At 39.4% G+C, this 23206-nt stretch overlaps 1 protein-coding gene across 1 annotated transcript in view; it reads right to left on the reverse strand.

Annotated features, from left to right (window-relative positions):
* prkcea (protein kinase C, epsilon a) overlaps positions 1–23206 on the reverse strand; it is an 80900-nt gene that overhangs the window by 41188 nt on the left and 16506 nt on the right. The window contains exon 2 of the mRNA XM_036572405.1: positions 15095–15158. Coding sequence (XP_036428298.1) covers positions 15095–15158 — 64 coding nt within the window. The remainder of the gene's footprint in view (positions 1–15094; positions 15159–23206) is intronic.

Below are 23206 nucleotides of genomic sequence, written 5' to 3' on the forward strand. Positions count from 1 at the left end.
CAATCTCATCGTCTGAAATCTAAAGTAGTATTTCCAAAAGTCTCCTGTTTTTTTATCTTCTGAACAAAATTCCTTCACATTGTGGCAGTGTCGCTATGACGACCAGCTATATTGAGGGGGCACTATATCTGCAGTAGAAAATGGAGTAGCTGGTACCAAAAGCGAGCAGAGTTGAGAAGAGTCAAGCTGTACCATGTGATGGAAAAGTGCCATTAGACACTCCTGATTATGTGTGTTTGTGGTGCACAGACACACACACACACACTTTGGGGTATGAAGATCCCTTAGAATACCCACCTATTCAGACACCACTACAAATGTGTACAAAATTTCCACATGAATAAAACATATTACATAAACACAACCACTACCAAAAACAAGTAACTGGAAAGACAAAAACTGTGTAGATGGAATATAATATATTTTATTCATGTGGAAATGCACAGATTTCAGTGCATGAGTTTTATTCAGCATAGAGAGTTCATCTCCATATTGAAGCTATGCACAATATCAGTATAGCAAATGCCGCTATCAATTTAGTAATAATATCCCTAGTGTAGAGGTGCATAGTGAAAGAGTACACGCACACCTTACTGTGATTACATTACCATTAAACAGCTGCTAGGAATCATACTGTGTGCGTACAGTCTGTTTCATGTCGGTTACCTTTCCGAACACACCTTCTATGTGTGCGACTGTCTCTCTGTTTGTGTCACGTCAGCAATCTTCTGGAACACGCTTGGTGTTTGTGTGTGTGTTGTGTGATATTTTGCAGGGAGGGCAGCTGCTGAGGAGCAGAGCAGCTAAAAGGGCCATTAGTGGGATAGATGTGCTTACATAACGCTGCTTTACCCATCTGCTTAGAGAGCAGGCTTAAGCACAGCCTAAGAATGCAGCTCCACAAGCCACCAACAAAGCTGAAACAATGCTATACACGCTATAAACAACGCTATATAACAGCACTCCTCCACACAGTGTCCTAAACACACACCCATACATGTCCAGAGACAGAGGACAGATCAGTGATGCCAGAATACACAACTCTTGATAATGTCTTCATCCAGACACTGGTGTGTGTGTAGCTTCACTATGCAGACTGCAACTGTGTTGACACTACAATTATTCAAATATAATTCTATTTTTACCAATTTGGGATCAATATATTTAACGCTTTGAACCCCTACAGTCTTATGTATAACTTTGGGCTCCCCTGGACAAACCACATATTTATTAAGGTGAAAATGACTTTAGATGCCCTGTACAGAAAATACAGTTCTCTCCATTTTATTGCACAACTATAATGTACTTGCTGAATTTCACATTAGGAACAAAATAAAACATAAAGTGTGGCATGTACAAAGGTTTGGGCATATGCCACATTTTATTTTTCATCAATATGCTAAAGTCAGCAAACACAGTTGTATACAAAAGTTTGGGCACCCCTGGTCCAACTACATGCTTTGTTGATTTTCTAAGTAAAAGTAACACTTCTGCACACTTAAATGCACAATTACTGTTTATTTGCTGAATTTAACATACTGGAAAAAAAATGTTTTCCTTGCACTGTTTGGGCGCCCCTGGTCATGAGCACCCCTGGCCCCTGCACTAGGGCTGCACATCATACTGTTATCATGATACTGGCCTTTGCAATACTAATATCTTAGAAAGCTGCAATTTACAAACGAGTCCTCTAAACATACCCTAGACCCAACTGGGTATTATCTTGACCAGTCACAGTTCCAGATGAGAGTCTCTATGGGTGTTTTGATATGTTTTGACGAGGTAATTATTTTGGTTAAAATGCAGACCAATTCTTAATTTTGTCACATTATTCATTTACATTTTTTAATATTGTCACTAAAGGAACAAAACCTCATCAAAGTGGCAACTTTTTAGGAGAAGAAAAAATGTTCTTAACTTTTAGTGGAACATTTTTATTCCTAGTTCTAGAGTCTAAAGGGCAGCTGCCATTTTTAAATGTAAAAAAAAATGAGTATGAGTATTTGATTTGACACCAAACACGCAAGTTTTTATTGCAAGTTGTATCACATATGTAACAATGTCATCATGATACTAGTAATTTATCCATATCGTGCTGCTCTAATACACACTTAAAAACACAGTACTCTGTGTATCTCTCTCTCTCCTCTCTCTCCCTAATCTCCACTGTCTCTCTCTCCCTCTCTCCTGTGTGTGGAGTGGAGGATGTGGTCTGCAGGAGGCTGATCTGATGAGAGGGCAGCAGAGTGGAGCAGAGAGCTGACCGCCCACGGTCAGACAGCCAGAGCAGCAGAGGGCTCGCGCCGCCCACACCAACGCCACTCCAGCCCCAGACACGCCACACACACGAGCACCACAAGCACTCTCAAACCTCACCACAGCTCAGGCACACACTAATTAAAACAGCATTAATCAGAGAGAGAGAGCGAGAGATAGAAAGTGAGAGATTTCACACGTCCTTTAGTGACAGCAGCACTTTCAACTAAAAGAGCAGACACACAGACACGTGCACACACACACAGAATTAACCATATCCAACAGCAGGCTGAACAGAAGAGTCATTCTGGCATTCATTCAATCATTCTGGCAACGTAGATCAAATTTATAAAATTTGTGCTGGATAGTCTAAGGATGGGCGATATATCACAAACATAACATTATGATGATTAAGACTTCACAAATAATTCATAAGTAGATGTTTATTTAAAGTGTCTAAATAAACATTTAAATAAAAACATTTGATGTAGTACAAAAATACTGTTAAAATTTAAAAACACACTGTTCATTCTTCAGTCCATGCCTACGTGGAATTCATCATTTGTTATGATGTCACAAAAATCAACATATTTACATATATCTGCCTATTCAGCCTACAGAAAGTTAGCCTCACCTGTTTCTATTAAAGTTTTAGGCAATATTTTAGCCCAGACTGTTTTTTGAAGCAGGTATAAAACATTCTAAAATCATGCAAAAATGTATTATGATTTTAGTACATAAATAGTTATGCTTTTGGTACATTAACCCATGCAAAATTCATAATAAAATACTAGAAAATTGTAGGATACAGGCTCTTTAAGGAGGAAAAATCTGAAGGAAAAAAATTAGCCCTTAAATGCCCAGGACATGCCAGCGCATCTAGGCTTCCATTCCTTACTACTATAACTTAAGAGTCCATGAAAACTACACAGAACTACATGGACACATTTTGCCTTGTTTTCCATATTTTCCGTATTTTCAACTAAATATAGGGTTTAAATGATTTGCACATCATTGCACTTTGCATCATTGTTTTTATTTAAATTTTGCACAGAGCCCCAACTGGAAACAGGGTTGTAGTTACTGAATTAGTTACCTTAGTATGTAATATGTCTGGGATTTATAGAGAAAGATAATGGCATAATGTAGTGATTCTATGGGCTACTTGTTATTGTGCAGTATGCAGTTACTCTGTACTGGTTGTTGCTGTTTACAGGCTCCCTGTAATTGGTCTAAATTTGCTTATGATACATTCAGTTGTTCTGGTTTCTAGAAGTAGTAATATACTCATAAAAGCACCCTGTGATGTAATCTACATCTCACATTAAGGATTCATCATCCTATGGCTTATTCCTAGTGGGTATGGTGTTCATTATATTCATTATAGACTCAGAAATGTTGTCACGTCATTAAAAATAATGCATAATTAGCAAGTATGTGGTTTGAACTGGTGGGTTGTGGTTTGAACCAAAAAACCATCAAATGTCCCACACTCTAACCTGTTGTTCAATACCATGTTAGTAATCATCATATCTATCATACTGTGCTAGACATTTCTTTTCCAATAACGATCAGTGAGAGCTGAAAGAGCTCTATCTAATTCTATAGCTCCACCAGAAAAAGGTTCAGATTTACTAAGAGAGGCACTAACTACTAACACTCTACCGACATGTTGATCTGGTGGTGGTGGCCAATTTAACAGTTATCTACTTAGAACTTCCATGCAAATGGACAGAGGCACATAATTAACATCATAATTAACATATGACCAGCGCAATATAACCACGTGTTTGGCTCACATGCTTTTTAGTATGAAGGCTTTTCTGTTGCATAGATGAAAAACTCCTTTTTGTGTATCTGTTTCAGATTCTGTGACTCATTGGGTCAAATAAAGATAATGTATAGTAAAATATAAAAACAGTAATACAGACATGACACAATTATTGGCACCCTTTTTGATGAATTCTAATCAGATTAGACTCACATGTGATGAATTAGAAATTAGAATCACCTGTGAAAAATGAGGGTTCACATGACATGAATTAACCAATGAATGATGGCTTTAATGCTTTAAAAGGCCAAGTTACTTTCCTTGATACCTTTTTATAATGGTTAAGACAAGAGAGCTGCCTAAGAGCATCAGAAGTGCTCTAATCTCCAAAAACAAGAACGGTAAAGGGTACAAGGCCATCTCCAAAGTCCTTGATATCCCTGTTTCAACAGTGCGTAATGTAATTAGGTTTATTGCTCATGGACTGTCAAGAAACTCCTAGGACTTATGTCAAAGGGGAAAAACTTCAAATGTTGGTGCGAAGTGTGGATAAAATGCCACGTACACTGCACACTAAACCAAGGACTTCATAGGCAAAGGCCAAGGAAGACTCCACTGCTGAAAGAAAGACATAAAGCACGATTGATCTTTACCAAAATGTACCTAGACTAACTACAATACTCTTGGGCAGATGTTTCATGGACAGATGAAACAAAAATAGAGCTCTCCAGACCAGGCCAGAGATTTGTTTATAGGACACAAAATGAAAAAGAACACACTACCTACAGTCAAACACGGTGGTGGATCCATAATGTAGGCTGCTTTGCTGCCTCAGGTTCTGGAAGCCTCAAATGGAAGGAATCATGAAATCTGAAGATTACCAAGGCATCTTAGAGCAAAATGTGCTCCCTAGTGTAAGGAACAGAGGTTTGACTCGAAGGTCATGGGTCCAACAGCATGATAAAGACCCAAAACACTCATCAAAAAGCACAGCAGAACAGTTGCAAAGGAAGAAGTGGACTGTTTTAAAGTGGCCTGAATGAGTCCTGATCTCAACCCCATTGAAAACCGTTTGTGAAATCTGTCACAGGGAAGAGACACTTTGCAAAGCTTGCAGATGGCTACCAAAAATGTTTGGAGCCTGTCATTGCTGCTAAAGTGTGTGAGACAAAATATAAGCAAAGGATGCCCTTATTACTTTCCATGGCATACTTTGTTCCTCTTCTTTAAAATCACTTCCTGCAAGTTGAAATGTGTTTAATAACTTTTGACATTCATTAAAATATTCTAATGATAAAAAAAACAAAAGTTGGTTTATTTCCATTTATTTTCCACTTTTTAATTAATTAATATTTAATAAAGACAAGGGTGCCAATAATAACGAAAAACTCTCTTTTGTCTCCCTGAGCAAAAATAATGTCAGTCATGTTACTTCCAAAAACAAGACAAGCTTTTCACAGGTGTTAAATATCACACAGTCAGTATTTACTACCAGTCTTGGTAAATGTGAGTAGGTGCTTCATTATAATAATCCCCTCCCAGTGTTTTGTGCTTTGAAAGGGAAACTCCCATGAATGCATATGCAATGAGGCAAAAACGCAAAAGAGCAGCAACTGCCCCTTTGATCTTTTTATGGATGCTAAAGGACTGCAGCACATAATTAGTAAATCACAACAGACACACTGAAGCATGCAGCCGTGCAAAACGTTAGTAAATCCGTCCCAAAGTGTGACAGGAAAAGAGCAAGAAAGAAAGAGAGAGAAAGAGAGACAGCATGGCGACGGAGGTGGAGAGGAGGAAATGAAGACAAAAACAGAGCTTTATTCCTTTGTGGATTTCTTCAATCTGTTGGCTGGGTCACAGGAGAGTTTGGAGGGAGGCAGCACTCTGTCTCTTTCTCTCCTTCTTTCTCTCACTCGCTCTCTCACTCAGGACAGACTGGGGATGGAGAGAATAAATACAGTGACATGATGGAGGTGCTATGGCGTGTCGAGCCGAGATGTTATCTAACTAGCCATCTGGCAAATGACTCTCGCTGTCACTCTCTTTCTCCAGATTAGAGTAGAACATGAGTACTCCACTGAACACACGCAGAAAACTACTGCATTAGACGTGCAATGATGTCCAGCTATACATACTGTGCGCTCCAGCAGGACCGTGAGGTGCCGTGAGCATGCTGGGAACAGAGACTAAACCGTTCATGATTTCGTACCAAACCCTTTTACATGCAAGTCTCTCATCCTTCCGTCTCCCTCTCTCTATCTCGCTCCCTTCGCTCTCCAGACCTTGCTCTTTCTCTGTCCCTCGAAACCTGTGAGCTCACAGGCTCGTTTCCATGACGACCCCCGCAATCTAAATGATCTGAGCGCCTGGGCCGCCCTGCTGAACAAACACAGGTAGAGACTATAAAAGAGCCTTGAAGCAGCCCCCCGAACCCACTCATAGACCGATCGATTCAGCAAGTACTGGATAGAGGGGGGAAAGAGAGGAGAAGGAGACGATGAAGGCATGGCTGGAGAGAACAGGCAGAAGAGGAGGAGAGAATGAAAGGACGGTAGAGAGGAGGAAAGGCCGGAGCCGCCAACTCAGGAACTCATAGAAAGAAAGCGAGAGAGAAAGAGAGAGAGAGAGAGAGAGAGAGAGAGAGAGAGAATGACTAAAAATAGCTCTCCCTCCAACGCCACCTCTCTTTCCCTCGCTCATAGCCGCGGCCTCGCATATATTTGCATGGTAAGTGGCGAGGGGCTCAGTGTGCTGGGAACACGTGAACCCTGGGAGAAAGTTCAGGTGAGGCAGAAAGAGGAAGTGGGCGGGATAAGCACAGACTCACAGCCAATGAAAGAGAGGACAGAAGCTGGGTGGGCACTTTGCAAGGACAGCTTAAGTGACCCTGTGTATCTCACTGTATACATATGCATTAAATAAGACTCACTGGCCACCTTATTAGGTACAATCTGTATCTACATTGATTGTCTTTTTTATCAGCTTCATATACTGTATAGGAGTATTTTGTAGTTTTACAATTAGACTGTAGTTCATATGTTTCTCTGAATTATTTGTTAGCCTTCTTTTAAATGGGGTCATCAGTGGTCAGGAGTCCCACAAGACCACCATAGAGCAGGAAATATTTGGACGATCATTCTCAGCACTGCAGTTACACTATCATGGTGGTGTGATAATGACCATGCTGAGATTTTTGTACAAAAAGATCAGTTTTTTTTCTTACCTTAAAGTCTTATCTCTTCCATTGAAACTCGTGTTCAGACAACTCTCAGGTAAATCTGATCTGCTCATCAGAGACCTTTACACAAACTTGGAGTTGCCAGCTAGAGTGAACACTGAACACAAAGAATCTACTTTTATGTAACTGTTATGCTGCTAATTTAACTTGTAATGAAAAACTTTGTATTAAGTTAGAAAAGAACACAAAAAATGCATTTTCAGTAGTGGTCTCAGACTTTTGGACCCCACTGTATACGGTATGTGGACCATAAAATGAACAGTGAACGTATATGTGCAAAAAAATTAGTGAACCTGCTATTTTGACCCTTTAAACCATTCAAGCCTGAAGCCCAGCTACTCACACAATGTTGCTTATTGCTATGATTCCCAGACTGTTCAAGTACAGCTTCTAGATAGCAGCTTTCACTGAAGGCTGTCTTGGCAAAAGTTATTTCTGGCTTCTGTTATGCTGTGAATTTGTTTATCACTGAAGTACATCAATGCTGAAGTATCATTTACAAGACAAACACAGCACTGATGTAGCAGTGTCAGCAATATTAGTAACATTAGCTGTGCTCACAGAAGAACTATGGATAAATTAACAAGCAGCAAACTAACAAAAGCAATAGCAGTTCCCCTCAAAGCCAGGCATTACAGTGTTTTCAAATGGAAAATGAATCTTTATTTAGGGTCAAATTGGAGCAAATAAAACAAATGTGAGTAATCACAGCCTATCTACACAGCCCAATGTGATTAATAATGATGAATTCTTTTAATTGTTTGACAGCCCTAATTTATATTATTGTGTTTTTCATATTTTTACATCATCATCATCGTCATCATAAATAATCGTCATTATATATATATATATATATATATATATATATATATATATTGTAGAATAACTTATTTTAAATGTTATCAACATTTATCGTTTTCCTGTAAAGTTAACAATTCGGACATAAAACGTTTTATTAGGACACCGACATCAGATGTTCTGTATGTGTGTGCGCTCTTTGACTTTTGCATGGAATAGAATTTCTTTAGAGATACATATTCTAATCAGTGGTCAGCACACACATATGTGCATGTGCACACACACACACTTTTACCTAGAAGTAAGTATGTGTGTGTGTGCGCGTGTGTGTGTGTGTGTGCCGTAATCCATGGCTCAGTCTCACCTGCTATTTTGAGACACTAAACCCTGGTCAGCCAACTTACTGCCCCTGACACAAATGTTTCCACTCATGCACATATGCATACAAGACCACACAGACAGACAGACAAACACATACTAACCCATCTCATTCTGCACTCCACAATTTCACACGCTCAGTCCAGTCAGTATTAGTTAATAACTTTAATCCTGCTCAATGCGTTGAGAGGCAGGTGAGTCATTTGTGTTATGATCAGAGCTTTATAAATAGAGGAGAGTAAAGATAGATGCTGTGTGTGCCTGACTCTTCTCTTCAGAGGTGTGTGCCAAAAACAGCACAAGGGTCACTCACGTAGGACAGCTGGGTCTCAACCTTATCCTGATGACCCTCTTTGTGGGTGTCTGGGTCTACTCGTGTATGTATGGAGTGCTCGGGTTATGATTCCCTCAGACATACACGCTTACTCGCTATGTTATGTTGACTTTACAGTTTAATGTTCTATACTAGCAGGCTCTATGTTGGTGTAGCAAACAGAAGCAGGCAGAGTGAACAAAAACTGTACTCAAGTGCTCAAGTATTGCTACTGTACATTTCACTCTTTATTTTACACTCAATCGTATGCACTTTTAGTTCAAGCTTAACAAGCAACACTTGCTCCTAAAAGAGACAGAGCAAAAATATACTGTTATAAATAAGATCATGGTCCATTTTCAGTATCCTTGACCCCCTAGTCCTCCGATATTTTTGTTTCCAAGCGAGCTAAAGGCTCTTTCAGGGAGCTAAGCTTTTTCCTGGCATCCCCTAATTTTAACTCTTATGTGACGGTATAAACAACATATCTTGAGGCCATGCAGTGGTGATCTCCCTCTGCAGAACTGCTGGCCGTTTCAGCCATTGTGGTTATCCTATTATGGGGCTTCACTTTCACAATGCTAGATTTAAAAATGTAATGGGAAGAATGTAGATGAATGTAATGGAGCAAAGTATTTTGTTTCCCTACAAATATTCTCGAGTAAAAGCATGAAGTATCCTCAATTAAAACGACTTATAGAAATATAATTTATTCAAAAAGTTACTTAAACTTCTCTATGTTTTTTGTTGTTAAAGCTTAAAGTACCTTTGCTGAGTCAGAGGGAAAAAAAATCACAATAAAATATGGTGCGCGTGCGCTGCCTTGAGTCACCCTATAAAGCCTTAAGTAGTAATTTAAAGTTAGAAGTGTTCGATCAGATTTTGCAGGAGATTTTCAGACCACATCATATGTCTTTATATATTAGTCTTATGCATAGGCTCAAACAGAAGGTCTGGCTCAATATTTAGGTCTTAAATATAAAAGCAACATAATAATGATAACTTTTGTCAGTAGGTTTTGACTGAGATCTCTTTGTATACTGTTTCAACACTCTCACAATCATCAGAGGGGTGGGGAGGGGGGTGTCTGAAGCACAACCAACATTAAAAAAATGTTCTTCCGCACAATTACGTTTCATCACCATGTAATCATTCATCAATTCTTTTACCCAATGATCGACGATTTTTGACACCTCAAAATTTGCCACTATATGATGTGATTCAGTTCGATGCTGGGGTCTGCAGTTGATATGGGATGATACTGTGGCTTTAGAGAACGTCTGGGTTAATTTCATTTTAGTTATTTCATTCAATAGCGGTTATTTAGCCTATTGTTGTGAGGACTTATTTTGATGGGCAGGGCTGCATGCTGAGGTAAACAGTGTGAGCCTAGCAGTAAACAGAGTAGCCTCGTCGGGTAGCAGTGAGAGTCAAGTGCTAGCCTGAGCCTGAGCACCAGTTTCCCTCTATGCTGTTTCTGATTTATTCAGTAAAGCCAAGTTACGGACCAGATACATGACTTTGTCTGAGTTCTCCTGAGAAGGCCCCAACACTACAATATGATGAAATTCCACACATTCAAGCACCTGGCTTCAACACCGTGTCACCTTTTCAGGTGAGCTGGCATGCTTGTGGTACTACCTGAGTATCCTAATTTACAACAGCAAAGGTCTTGTCTGCCTGTCCGTTATTTTTTCTAAAACCAAAATGTTTCCACACCCAAGATTTTGTTACCAATGGGAGAGTGTAAAAATTTCTTTTTTAGTTGGCCACTAGTGATTGATGCTGCAGTGTTAAGCGCTTTAATGTGAACGCAAAGGCGCACATTTATTTGGCGGGCTGCACCAAGCTTACACCTCTTACTGCCACCTACAGCGTAGGAGCATACAGAGAAGAAACATGTGGATAATGCTGCAATCAATGTTTATGCATCACAGTTATGACACTGGATCATTTGCTATTTGGTCAATCCATCAATACAGAGCGTTGGATTGTTACATTCCTACCCACTACAGAGGTCTCCAAGTCCCCAAAACTCCAGTAAAGCTTTCAGTAAATCCAACGAAGCCAGCCAACATCCCTACCCAATACAGAGGTCTCCAAATCCCCAAAACTTAAGCAATGCTTTAAGTAAATCCAATGAACTGCTGAGGAAATTCAGGACTATGAGGAGGAAAATCAGCATAAATACCATTGTCATATCATCAGCATATTTTTGTCATTAAGTCCTGTTTTGCATTTTGATATAATGTAGACATACATGTCATACAACCACCTTGAGTTTCAGCTCTTCCTGCGCGCACTCCATAATTCTTCTGCAAAAAGGTTCTAGTGGCAGTAGAAAGGAAGATTTGCTTGTTCCAGGCATCCTTCCACATATAAACACATGAGTCGCAGAGGGCAGTGCAGTCAGCAGACTTCTGAATCAGGATTAAATTTGCGTTTCTTAACCTTCATCACTCTACAGCAGGAGAGGGCCAGGCAGGTGGGATTGTGGGTAATTGTGCAGGGATTGTGGGGAGCTGCAGTGTCTGAGCTATTCAGGACCGTGTAGCTTGAGGCGTCACTGAAAATAGCTTGACTCCCCCTCACAGTGTTTGAGAGTTTCTCTTGTGTGCGTGCGTGCATGTGTGTGTATCACTGATTGGGTCTGTCTGTGGAAGCAGAAAAAGAACGGCTATTTCTTTCCTGTCTTCTCTCAGTTTAGATAACACAACCTGCTACTGTTGCCATGGCAGCAGAGGTCAGTGGTCATGACCCACTTGGAATTAGCATGGGCAAAAGAAATCATGTATCTGAAAGCCCGGTGGGCGAATACCTTTTTCTTCCAAATTTACTGCAGTTTACTGCAGTTTCCCTAGAATACTAACTTCCCAAACTCAGGAACAAACTCCTGCTGCTCCTGATGTGTGGTCACTGATGGAACCTAATCTGCATGCCAACAAATCTCATAATTAAGAAATAAGTAGGGATTTGGCATCTGTAGCAGACAGCACTGAGCAGATGACATAGGAATGAAGTTTACAGCACATAAGTGCTCTATAGATAATGCATGGAATGTGTCAATATGTGCTTTTGATGCCATTCTGCAGCTTGAAGAGACTTGTGCCCTGTTCAAGCAGTGTTAGAAATGGGGAAACACTAATTTCCCAACTTTCTGAGTTGTTTTTACAAGTGGGCAAGTAAATGTGATGTATAAGCAACCATTTACTTTTTCAGCCGGGGAAAATCAGTAAACTTGGTGGTGGCCTGTGCCAGTAACAGAATCCTTTTATTAGGTAACCATGTAAAAAATAACAATGGTAAGTGCTTATCGCTAAAAACAAACTCAATGATAGCATGTGAGTTGAAGTTTAATCTTTGTGAAATAAAAGAAATTAAAAATAAAAAGCACAGATCAGTACAAGTTGTGGTTGTAATATCATGTCATTTGTCTTTTAGACATGAAACTATAATTAATCCAGTTAGAAAGAACAGAATTATGAATGTCACACAAATGTAACTGTCCAAGGCCATTTTGACTGTGGCTGCTTAGCCTAATGCCTTTTGATCGAGTCTATTGTGCGTGATGTTTAATTGTACAAGAGCTGAGTAAATGAGTAAAAGAGCTTTTGACATCACCATATAACCATTTGTACCATATAATACAATGTTCTGGACTTGCATTATTCTTGCATAATTTTTCTGTGTGGTGGGTGTATTTTTTTTAACAAGCACCTGAACAGAGTGAAGTAAACCATCTCGCATGCATAACCTTCCGATGAGCATATGAGTGCAGCATCGGCAGAACTGGCCTATCCATGCTCTCCATACAATAGTGTTCTTTTACAAAAATCATTGGGAGGTTGGACAAGCTTTACAGAACATCTGCAAAATTCCCATACAACCTAATGAAAGAGTGTACCGTGCATTGGAGTTTTGCCCGAGTGTCAGAGTACATTATTAACTTCAAATTATATTTATTTTGCATATGTATAAGAGGTGACACTTAGATATACCAGGTATAGATTTTGTGTCAGTCAAGCTAACATTAGTATGGTGTTAAATCCAATGTCATTTAAAACCTGCCTAGTTTTGTTTAGCTACGACAACACAGTCCAGCTCAACAATGCAGCATTTTAAACTCAAATACCCGTCTACATATCAAGTCTAAATTCCAACCTAAATTCAGTAGGTTGAATGGGTTTGAGAATGGGAGCTCTGTAAAGCTTATCTAACCTCACAATAGTTGCTACAAAAGAATGCATTTGTTTGCAGTGCAAGGATAGGTCAATTCTTGCCCCCATGAAGGTTACAGAATAATAGCCTAAAGCACATATTCACACTTCAGCTGACTGTATGTAAGGTTTGTGTGGATGGCACATGGTTGTGTATGTGCGTGTTTTTATGCAAGTAACTCCACTGGTCTGATCTGTCTCCTGGCGGCAGGGTGGTGGTGGGACATGCTGTGGCCCACGTGAGCTCCCTCCGGCCAGCCAAAGCAGGCACAGCGCTGTGGGTCGATGGAGCAAATCAACCAGAAATCAATGAGCGTGTGAACACACTGAACACAATCACCTTGAAGCCGGTTTCCTGGAACACAGACGAGGGCTTATGGCCTAGGCTTAGTGCAGCCCTGTGGACATAAGCCCATTCAAATGAGCCATGAAAAGATGCTGCACTTTCATTACTGGCCCATACAAAGTGACCCAACGACTGTACACACAGCACCGAGCAGTGCCCAAACATTAGCACTGATTGGCTGTTTGCACCAAGGCACAGACACATTACAATTAAAGCAGAATTAGTTACCAACACCCCCCAGCAGGGGGCCATGATTACAGTGTCAACCAGACACCACCACCACTATCATTTACACACTAATCGACCATCTGTGTGTTTGTGCGCGTGTTTGTTTTTTTTTTTTGTTTTTTTGTGTCTGTCTGCTAATTTTGTCAGCATCCTCTGGAATTCAGGGGGCTATTATCCCAGATGGTTGGCAAACTGGACTAGCATATTTAATTCATTTGTCTAAGGAATGCCTCAGAAAGAGAAGTCATCTCATTAATGTTTAACCCATAGAAGTTGAGAAGTTATCACTGTCATTTTTTAATACTATTCAAATGTAATTACACAAATACATGATTATAGGGCGGGGTTGTGTGGAGAGAGGTTGAACAGTTGCTCCGCAGAACGGTGATAGCAAAACCACCCTCCCCTTAAAGCCAAAGCAGGACAGACGAGACGTACCCACAATGTAAATGTTTGAGTGAAGGGTGAGGGGGAGCGAGGGGGAAGCCAATGATGTGGCAGAAATTCTGGCGTGGCACCTGGGGTGGCCAGCCAGATTTCAGAAAGCCACTGGCCTGTGAGTTACAAGTGATTAATATGGAAAGGGAAATTTCCACCAATTTTTCAAAATTTCTGCATAATTAAATTGTTAAGATGTAAACAAAGTCATGCAGATTCAGGTTTGGTGTGAAATGCCTCATTCTAGAGAAATTTACCTAGTCAGAATCGTTCACAAGGGTGGTAATAGGAACCAGACATCTGAAGCATTTACTGCTTCTAAAAGCTACCTCGCGTTTATGCCACACTTCTGTTATTGCAGGTGATTACTGTGGCTTCTAAGGGTTAAACATAACATATCTTTCAACCAATGGCCTTTTTCAAGCTTGTGAAAGACTATATTGACCTCTTAAACTCCTATGTTAACCCCAGTCCGTGAGTTCATACATGCCTTATTCAGTACTTACTCAATGATTAATGAAGTTTCTGAGTAATAAGCCTAGAATTTAAGGGATTACGCTTTCGAGGGAAGACACCGAGATCAGATGAAGATTTCATACATGATAAAACTAATAGTCAATGAATCATGATTAGCTCCAGCGCACAGGAAATCTGTCTGCGCTGGCCTGCAGTCACAAGTTGCAGTAGTGTGTGGGAACGCTTCAGGTAACTCAGACGCTATGATCTTTACGGTTCCAGCACCCACACACACTCTTTAGTTTAAAAGAGTGGGATTTCCCTGCAGAGAGCAGCCGATTTCTCCACCAGACTAAGGTACATACAGACGCACGCTCTGTTACAACAGGGCGTACTGACATATCCTGTTGCTCTACTGTATATGCATCAGAAAGAACTGAAAATAATGACTCTGAAATGCATTCATCTGCAAACTACGGATTACAGTTCACATTGCACCAATAGTTGCTGCCTAAATTTGCCTTAAGAAAAAGCAAGGAAAATGCTTATTTGATTCAGCACAATATCACCACAGTCCAAACCAACTCAGAGTGATAATTCTCCCTTTTACTGAAATGAACTGAATGTGTATGCAGGTGCTCCAAGATATTACCTTCACTGGAGGATCCTGACAGATCGATGATGACGTAGACCTTGCCCTCAGGCTCCAGGTCAATCTGAGGAGAGAACACACATGGGATCAGAGATTAGAAGACCTGTACACTGGCACAATCACTTCAGCTGATGAACTGGGAGAGATTAGACCATCACAGCCCTGAAAACATCACTATCTACTTTCTAATACTCTACTGCTCACCAGCTATCAGCTATATTCACTCTATTTAAACAAATATACTCATCCAATTTGTACAAATTCATCAAGAGAATTTCATGTTCAAGATAAATTTTATCAAGGGGTCTGAATATCAGATGTTGACTTCAGGTCTGGGCCTTCTATCTACACAAACTCATCATCATCATCATCATCATCATCATCATCATACTCCATATTTCTCTCCAAAGGAAAATCAAGCAAAATTAAGTGTACCTGTTTGTTCCTATGTTTACACTAGGAAATGCGATGGGATGTAGTATACTGTAAGCATTTGGACAAACCAATTTTGTTTTTGGGTGAACAAAATATTTTGGGTGAAGATTTTTAAGGTTAAAATTTGTAGGAATGCTTCTCAGGAATGATTCAAATATGTGAAGGACTGTGCTGTAATTTGTCATTTTGCTCACCCCAAAAGACTAGTGTTCTTTTATAGGGCTCCCGAGCAGTACAATCGTTGGAGATTGGCAGTTCGATCCCTGATGATGCCACAGCCATCTGTGGCCAGGAGTCCAAGAGAGCAAATTGGCTTCACTCTTTGGGTTTGTAGAATAGGCAGCGCAATGCCAGCCCATGTGGCATACTGGCAATGGGGAGAATTGGGGAGAAAATTGGGTAATAATTTAAAATACAACAAAAAAAAAGATGATACTAGGAGGAGTGTACGATCAAAATAGACTGATTTTTGCTCAAAACAAGTGATTGTCAATCAGGCAATTTATTACTTTGATTTTGGCTAATCTGTGCTGTAATTTTATGACATTAATAACATGAATCAGGTGCCTAGCCTTCACTACAGGAGGTCGATTTGCTTCTCCCAACAATCACAAAAGGTCTCCCAGTATCAGGGTGATTTTAAATGATGGTCTTCCCAGATTGTCCTGTGGTGTAGGGCATCTATAATCCAATCTTTACTCCTCTGACCTACTCCCAGTCGGGGCTGCTCCAATTGTGAATCGTAAATATTAAACATGTTCAATATTTACGACTCAGTATCCTGTAGTGTGGGGTGGACACCAATTCAATAGTGTGAAACGCGATGTTGATGTCATGCCTGAAAGACCGTCAACCAAAGAGAGGCTTTGAGGATATAAACCACCAGGACTCTTGTTTGTGTGCTTAATCTGAAAATGTGTGGTGTTTCATTTAAGGCAGATTATGCATTGCGGGGAATCTGATGACTAACAACAATGAAGGACAGAAAATCGGTGAAAAATGTGTGGGATCTCTCATGTTTTCAACATTGTTAGGATTTTTCAAATCCTGTAGTTTGGGCCAAGCAAAAGTGCACTTGTGCTGTATTTAAATGCTGCTGCTACATCTATACCAAAATGTTTTAGCATAATTATACATGACTCATTGTGCTAAACAGCCAGTTGCCTCTGACTTTCAATGTAGCACTTTATTTAATTTCATGTTATTTAAAGACAACAGGTTTTTTGTTAAAGAAATTAAAATGCCAGTTTGGCCTGTTAAACTTTGCAACTTTGTGTGTTTAATGTGTTCATTTGGCCTACAGGGCATGAGCTTTGGTAATTAAAAAAAGGCAATGAAAATAAATAAAAAAATTAATAAAAATAAATTAAAAATGGCTTGTAAGCCAATTTCGCCCATAAAAATACAGTGTTCCTCTAGATACTACTCTACAAAAATCCAGGCACTCAGTACATACACTGTACTTTATGTACAACAAAACTCCAGGCACTTATTCAATTTTCATCGGGAGCATTTTAAGTTCAAAGTGTACAGTGAAAGAATTTAGTCCATGGTGCCTGAATTGAAACAAGGGTCAGTCTCAGAGGACAGAACAAACCGCAGAAAGTGAGTATGGAGAATGCTCCTGTTTTATAATTCCACCTCAAATCATTTGGCCTGCCTGAGCGGCCCACACAGACCCCCACGCGGGCCATCAGCGCAGCACGGGGGAGCCAGGCCCCGAGAGGCAGCAGCTTCACACTGTCAGAAACCCACTGCTTAATCTCATTATCCAGAGAGAGAGAGTCAGAGATAGAGAGTGAGTAAGAGAGAGAGAAAGAGAGATAGAGAGAGAGAGAGAGCGAAGAGGGGGGATGGAGAGAATGAATGCAGCAGTGTGTCCAATGGCTAGGGGAGGGCGGGGGTGTCAGGAAGACATCTGAATTAGGACACATCAAACCTTCAATTTAAAACAGCTCATGCTCTGTGCAGCAGCCACTGGAGAAGAAGATAAACCCTGAAATTGCTGGATGCTGTTCCTGCTGCTCTGATCACGCACATTTGCTGTTGCGCAGGATGAGTTTGGGCTGCAAATAAGAGCACATTCAGGCTCTCCTGATAACTAACATATACAGCACTCATGAAAACCACAGTTCTCCTGCTGGTGAACACAGTGACTTCTTAGTAGACTGATAAACACACACACACACATATAGCAACGGGGCAGCATAGTGGCTAATACATTGGGCTGGCCTCAACTATCTGAATACTGAAATACTTTGTTCATTACAGTACTTCTCTCCAGTATTTGGAAGCTTTGCATTTTTTTGTAGCCTAAACTACAACATATTTCATCATCAAAGACCTTTAAATAGAACTATTTTTGTTAATATATATAAGATGTAAAAATAAATAACTGTTTTTTATGTGGTCATTGCAGCTAAACAAGCAAAGATGCCCAAGAAATAACATGTGGGACCACGAACGGTATACAGAAGATAAAAAAGTGCTCAGTTGCATCCTTCTGAATTTATTCTGGACGGTAGTAATGAACATGCTTAAAATTAAGGAGTTATGAATGTAACTATTATTTTTAAGGGTGTTTCTGCCAGTAAAACAACGTCAGCAAACACTAGTAAAATGCTGTTTTGCCAGCCCTACTAATATAATTGCCTTGCATACATAAACTCAAAGGTTCAATTCACCATTCAGCAGAATAAGAGAGGTTAGGCGAAACTCTTAAAGTTACAATCGCCTACCATTGTAAATCACTATGGATAATACAGGCTGCTAAATACATGTAATGAAGCCTATACAGGAATATACAGGAATAGAAGCCTACACAAATAAAATTTCCTGTCATGATATCATGAACAAAATTACTGCAATATTATATTAAAATTGTATTTAAATATTTTTAATAATATTACAATAAACTTGAAATGTTTAAAAGGCAACAACACACACTGACATCATTTCACCACATGTATTATAGAGTCTGTTGAACCTCAAATACAAGCACAATTTAAATACATATGAAATGATTACCAGCACTCCTACTGTTCACTGTTCTGTGCTGTACAGGGAGACTGTAGCAGTCTGCTACTTACTTCCACTGAGACTTTTTAAAAGGAGGCTAATCATACATTATTGATCATTATTGATCATTAATTAGTTTTAATATCAAGGTAAATCATTAGTTACTGTCTCATCTCTAAATGTACATTCAACATTAAAAAACATGCATTAGAGCACATGTCCATTCTTGCCCTTGAAACTTGACATATAACAGAGATCATCTTTGAGGGACAAATGAGGGCACTGGTCAAGTCAGTTGCAAATGTATTAGAATTTGGACAGTGAAAAAGTTCACAAATCTTTCAATGATAAGTACAAAAAACGTTCTGCACTGCTTCTCTGGGAGGAAAAAATATGTTGTAGGAAAAGTCAGAGTGGACTGAAATGAAAAACAGCAGATTGCGCGTGAGCAGCTGATGATGTCATCTGGAGCGCGGACAGGGTGATGACACGTCTGTTATCCTCCACGCGGCCCCCTCCCCCCACCCCCTCTCTTCCTGTGATGTCATCAGATTCCATTCAACTGCTGTCTCTTCAAGCACGGTCGTTTCGGAGGTGCAACGGCCACTAAATATAGCCGAGGAAGGAAAAGCCTCGGTGTGTGACTGTGTTCGTGTCTGTGTGTGTGTGTATGTGTGTGTGTGTGCGCGTGTGTGTGTGGGTGCATGTGTGTACGTGCTAACCCGCCTGCAATGTGCAATTTTCTCTGATGATACTGTCTGTATAAAAGGAGGTAAATACTTTTGCAGCTAAACAATGTTGGCAAGACACAGTTGAGATTCTCAAGCTGCGTGCGTGTATGTGCTTAAGTACATACTGTAAGTGCGTGTCCCTTTTGTCCAGGTATGAGGCCAAAATTGTTCCCAAAGTCACTCTCATCACAAAGCCCTGACAGACTGCAGACAGCAGTCAAAGCACCACTCCACACACACACACACACACACACTGCACGGGCAGCAGTGTCATGCTCCAGCAATGGCCTCAATCCACTTCACACAGAGGTCTAACCCACAGAGTGCTCACAGACATGCCAACACAACACTCCAACCACTCACCCTGAACACACACACACACACACACACACACACATGCATAAAAAAACACTAGAGCCACCAGAACTCTGTCTTCCATTACTGTAAGGAACAAAGCCTGTGGCAGAGAACCGGCCTCTCTCAGATAGGTCAAGATGTGATTAGAGATGGCACAATCCCATTTTTACTTTTCCAATATTTATACCACTATCAATAAATATTGTTATTTTTATCACTTAAAACTACGGGGTGGGAATCTCTAGGCACCCCACAATTCGATTCGATTACGATTCAGAGGGCTACGACGCGATTATAAAACGATTATCGATGGATCATCTCAATGCATTTTTTTTTTTCTACATAGCATTTATATTTTCTCAAGTTTCGAGTTCAAGTTTCAAGTTTATTTGTCACTTGCACAACATGTCAGGACATTTATGCATTAAAATGCTTGTGGTGAGGCTCAGCTAATCACTCTACAGAAAGTAAATAAGTAAAAATAAAAAAAATACAAGAAAAACCAACTGAAATATATTAAATATACACAAAATATACACAGAATATACACAGAATATAGAGACAATATACATTTTAAAGTGACTAAGTAACTCAGTGTTACTGTTATTTAAAGTGACTTGGTACTTTTAAAGCAAAGTATTTGTAATGATCCACAATGAATTTACTTCCAATATCTTTTATTAATAAATCAAATGGAAGTGATGTGGCAAGTGAACTAGAAGGCTCTCATTTAGTGCTCTTGTTTGGAACACGAGAAGCTGCTGCTACTCATCTGCGATAAAATGCGCAGTTACAGTGAAATAAGATCCAGTGGTAATGGATGTCCACACAGCACACGTTACAGCTATTCTACCCATTTTCTTAAGTGATTTTATAACTTCGGTTTTGGTCTCGTTGTAGAGAGTGGGGGGGGGTCGCTGTGTCAGTAAAGTATCTTTGATACGGGAAGTGAGCAACATAGCGCGAAAGCCCTGTTTCGCAACGACTGAGAACCGGCGTGCAGACTGCAGGTCACATAGCAGCGATGCGTTATTCGCATTTATAAGCAATGCGGTTGGTTTCCTGGTACGTTAAATCTGCAACGAGAGACTGTCACACACTAAAAAGTGGCGAAGCTGAAGTCAGCTTCTCTTTCGAATTCTCCCGTTCCACCTTAAATGGTGCCGCATTTACATTCGGCGCCTCACTTAGAAATTTAGGTGGAACGGGTAAATTCGAACAAGAAGCTGGAGAATAAGAAGCGACTTCAGCCTCGTAAAACAGTCGAACGTTGAGAGACATTTAACTGATCTACTTCTGAGAAAAAGTTTTCTGGCGGAGATGGGAGAAAGCGGCTATTAAAGCTTAAAGCAGAGTGAAGTAAATCTGCGTTTTCGTTTATACTGTTTAGCCTATACTAGGACATTATCACATACTGAGACATACTGGACATTAAATGTTGCGGCTCCCAAGGTGGTTTGATTTTTGTTGAAAGGACAAAATGACTCCTGATCTAACCTGGCTTTTAATGCAAAGGGAGTCGGTCGGATTTCTCACTCATCCAGTGGTGTTTTTGTTATGTGCTGCCACAGACTGTCCGGGCGCTGCACTTCCGCACTTCCAAGTTCTGCCTTTTGTGTTCCGTCAACATTATGTTATAAATTAAATATTTAGAAAATCGATTTTTGACATTTGTGAATCGATTCAGAATCATTCACGTCCGCATCGCGATGCATCTAAGAATCGATTTTTTTCCCGCACCCCTACTTAAAACTGATAGTAGAGTATATGACAGTTCCAAAAAATACAACTTTTCATATTTTTATTATTAAGAAACACATTGTCACTACCTGAACTAAACCTCAAATCCCCAAAATGGCAACATTACACTAGAAGAAGAAAAAAAAGTTAAAGTGAAAAGATCTTATTATAAGTATTTTTTCCACCATTTACCAGGCCTATTCATCATGGAATTTTGATACAATGTAAAGGCCAACTGGCAATTTTGAATTATGTGAAAAAATTAAAAATGGACAAAAATAGAAACACAAGGTTTTATTCTGGTGGTGATACATATTCTACAGCATTTTACAATTCGATATTCAGTATTTCTATGTAAGCCTGTCACAATCATGATGGTTGATGATTAACTGCCATATAAATAACTGTGATTAACTAACAATTAATTTAATTTTCTTTTTTAAATTTACTGTATGCAACAATTAAAGCACAAGTCTAACGTGACCAAATTGGCTTAATAGTTATCTTGATTTCCTAGCTGTGCATTCTTTTTTGGTCTCAACTGGACAGCCACATCTCATATAAACAAACTTTACTCATTGCCCTCAAAAAATGTTGCAGCACCAACCAGAATTAAGAATCTTTCTTGCTTTTGTAGGATTGAAGACGTGTCTTCATGTGTGTTTCATTTATATAAATGTGTCCAAACCCAAAAGATAAAAGTGCACCAAAATTAACAAATGTTTTGTTTAAAAGCTACTAAGCTTTAACCTTTTTTGCAGAAAGCAGACAAATTCTCACTCTTAATTATGGTTTTGCAGTGCTGTTATGTTTATTTAAAAAATATGACCTAACAAAAGTGAAAACACATTTTTTTGTTCAGTTTTGACTACCATTTTGAACAAGAAAACATGAATCACACATCAGTCATGTTTTGCGGTTACTCTGATTAAACAAATCAATAATTGAATTAATTGAAGTAGTTCATTTAATATGATTATCTAAAAGCAGGCTGTCATGCTCAAACCACTCAGACTCTCTACAACCCCACAGTTAAAAACATGACATGAGTGTTGGTATTTCAAAGTAGATTCCACTCTTTCCCATTAATAACATGACTTGTTACAGGACTGAATAAGATTTATTCTTTATTTCCTCTTCCTTACCCCAAATGTAGTTGATCAGCCAAAACATGTTTGGTGTTTCAAGTTTGCTTCTTTAGTTTTGCAATGAAGCTACAAAGCTAATGTAGCTAAGTCACAGAAGCTTATGTGCCACCAATTAGCACGATGCAAACTACATGCTTAATCTTCACACATCTGCACTGAGAAAATTCCAAATAAACTGTTATCTTTAAAAATGGACATTAAGTATAGGCAAAATGTAGGATCACTTCAACTACTGCTTTTAGCTATGCAACACATTTTTGTTATTTATTATAGACAATAAAATGTCACACAGTTTCCACATAAGCATGCCTGTTTGATTACACCAATTGATGCAAGTATGTGAGGATTTAGGCATGCAGTTAGCACAACATTAGCCTGCGGAGTATCAACTTCCATTATTAGTTGGCTACAAGAGCCCCATAACTCCAGTGCAAAACTAATGAAATAAACATGTCTTGGCTGGTACAGTGCTGTGAAAAAGTATTTGCCCCTACATGATTTTTTCTATTTTTGCATATTTGTCACACTTTTTTCAAATCTTCAAACTAAATTTAATATAAGACAGAAAATCTGAGTAAACACCAAATTCAGTTTTTAAATTATGATTTGATTTATTGGAGGAAAAAGTTGTTCAACAACAACTAGCCCTGTGTAAAAAAGTAATTGCTCCCTTAGTTACCTAA

This window comes from Colossoma macropomum, unplaced genomic scaffold (assembly GCF_904425465.1).
Source record: "Colossoma macropomum unplaced genomic scaffold, Colossoma_macropomum, whole genome shotgun sequence".
Lineage (NCBI taxonomy): Eukaryota > Metazoa > Chordata > Actinopteri > Characiformes > Serrasalmidae > Colossoma > Colossoma macropomum.